At 43.6% G+C, this 1,545-nt stretch overlaps 1 protein-coding gene across 1 annotated transcript; it reads left to right on the top strand.

The window, feature by feature from the left end:
* Nucleotides 1-3: 3 nt before the first annotated feature.
* LOC119345214 (long chain base biosynthesis protein 1a-like) lies at nt 4-1,536 on the top strand (the record flags this gene model as incomplete). Its single annotated transcript, XM_037615377.1, has 6 exons — nt 4-69; nt 228-368; nt 435-530; nt 633-774; nt 886-1,013; nt 1,086-1,536. Coding segments are annotated over 6 exons (750 nt in total), but the record flags the coding sequence as incomplete, so codon positions are not given.
* Nucleotides 1,537-1,545: the final 9 nt, after the last annotated feature.

The following is a 1,545-nucleotide window of genomic DNA, read 5'->3' as shown; positions in this document are numbered from 1 at the left end:
AAAATTACTTGTGGAAATAAACGTAGTGAGAAGATTAGACGCTACATTGTTGTGGAATCTATCTACCAGGTGTGCTTCTTTTAGTGACTATTTTATATTAAATAAGTGTAGGATTTTCCGTATTTTTTTAGGAGTTCAACTATAAAAATGAGACCCTCTCTTGTAAACCCACGAAATATTGTAGTTATAAACCTTGGGATGAAACCCTCTCTTGTGGTGAACTGCAGAATTCTGGTCACATTGCCCCCTTGGATGAGATAATCAAGCTGAGGGACAAATATAGGTTCCGTGTTATTCTGGAGGAGAGCCATTCGTTTGGTGTGCTTGGCAAGTCTGGAAGGGGCCTTGCTGAACATTATGGGGTTCCAGTGAGTGTTTGGTGCTTACTCCTAGCCTTGTTCTTTCTATTTCTGAAATTTCCTAACATTGTGCAGATTGACAAAATTGATATCATCACTGCTGCAATGGGAAATGCATTAGCTAGTGACGGTGGCTTCTGCACAGGAAGCGCCAGAGTTGTTGATCATCAGGTAGATGCAATTTCAGATTGCTAAAACATCAGTTGAGATAAACTGAATTTTTGTTGTTAAACATTTGGAGATTTGGATGATTAAGGTGTTACATTTTTGCAGCGTCTAAGCAGCGCTGGCTATGTCTTCTCTGCCTCTTTGCCGCCCTATCTTGCCAGTGCTGCAATTTCTGCTGTCAACTACCTGGAAGAGAATCCTTCAGTTCTGACCAAACTAAGGAGCAATGTTGCTCTTCTGCATAAAGGTAAAGATGCTTCTCTTGACACTTAACTAGTACTACAGTCGCGGAACTCATGGTATAAGCCTGCTACCTGTTGTATGGTCACCCACCTTGATGTATTTGATTTGATTGCAGGACTGTCAGGTACACCGGGGCTTCAGATTTCTAGCCATGTTCTGTCACCTATTGTCTTCCTCAAGCTGAATAAATCGACAGGTTCTCTGGCCACTGACCTAGATCTTCTTGAAACCATTGCCGGGCAGGTAAGTTAGAATTGGAGATGCAACTAGCATGAATGTTCATAAGCTTGTATTCATGCATAGTTTCTCCACCAGGCTTTGAAGGAAGATTCAGTTTTCGTGGTCCCATCCAAAAGGTCAACTTTGGACAGGTGCAAGCTCCCGGTTGGGATCCGCCTGTTCGTATCAGCTGGTCACACGGAATCAGACATCTCCAAAGTGTGTTCATCCTTGAAGAAGGTTTCTGCGTCGGTCCTTTCAAACCACAATTGATTCCACGTTCCTTGAAAGACGAGAAGAGACGTTGGTCGTTTTCGACGCCCTGTGTACGGTAGCCTGATTGTGGTTGGTATATGTACATAACAATTATGTACATGTGGACTATGTTGCTGCTTAAACTTCAGGTTCAGCAGGGTTTTAGGTGTTGAAAAGTTCAGTTTCGACAGTAGCTGTTTTTCTTCAGTTTCGTCAGTTAAATAACCGAGCTGCGCCTCGGCCGTAGCTAGCTAGTTGTGCGGCGCCCTGACCCGATCGTGGGATGGCACGACTAAACGGT

Source organism: Triticum dicoccoides, unplaced genomic scaffold, assembly GCF_002162155.2.
Source record: "Triticum dicoccoides isolate Atlit2015 ecotype Zavitan unplaced genomic scaffold, WEW_v2.0 scaffold216006, whole genome shotgun sequence".
NCBI lineage: Eukaryota > Viridiplantae > Streptophyta > Magnoliopsida > Poales > Poaceae > Triticum > Triticum dicoccoides.
Note: the sequence above shows the minus strand (reverse complement) of the source record. Positions and strands in the feature narration are given on the sequence as shown.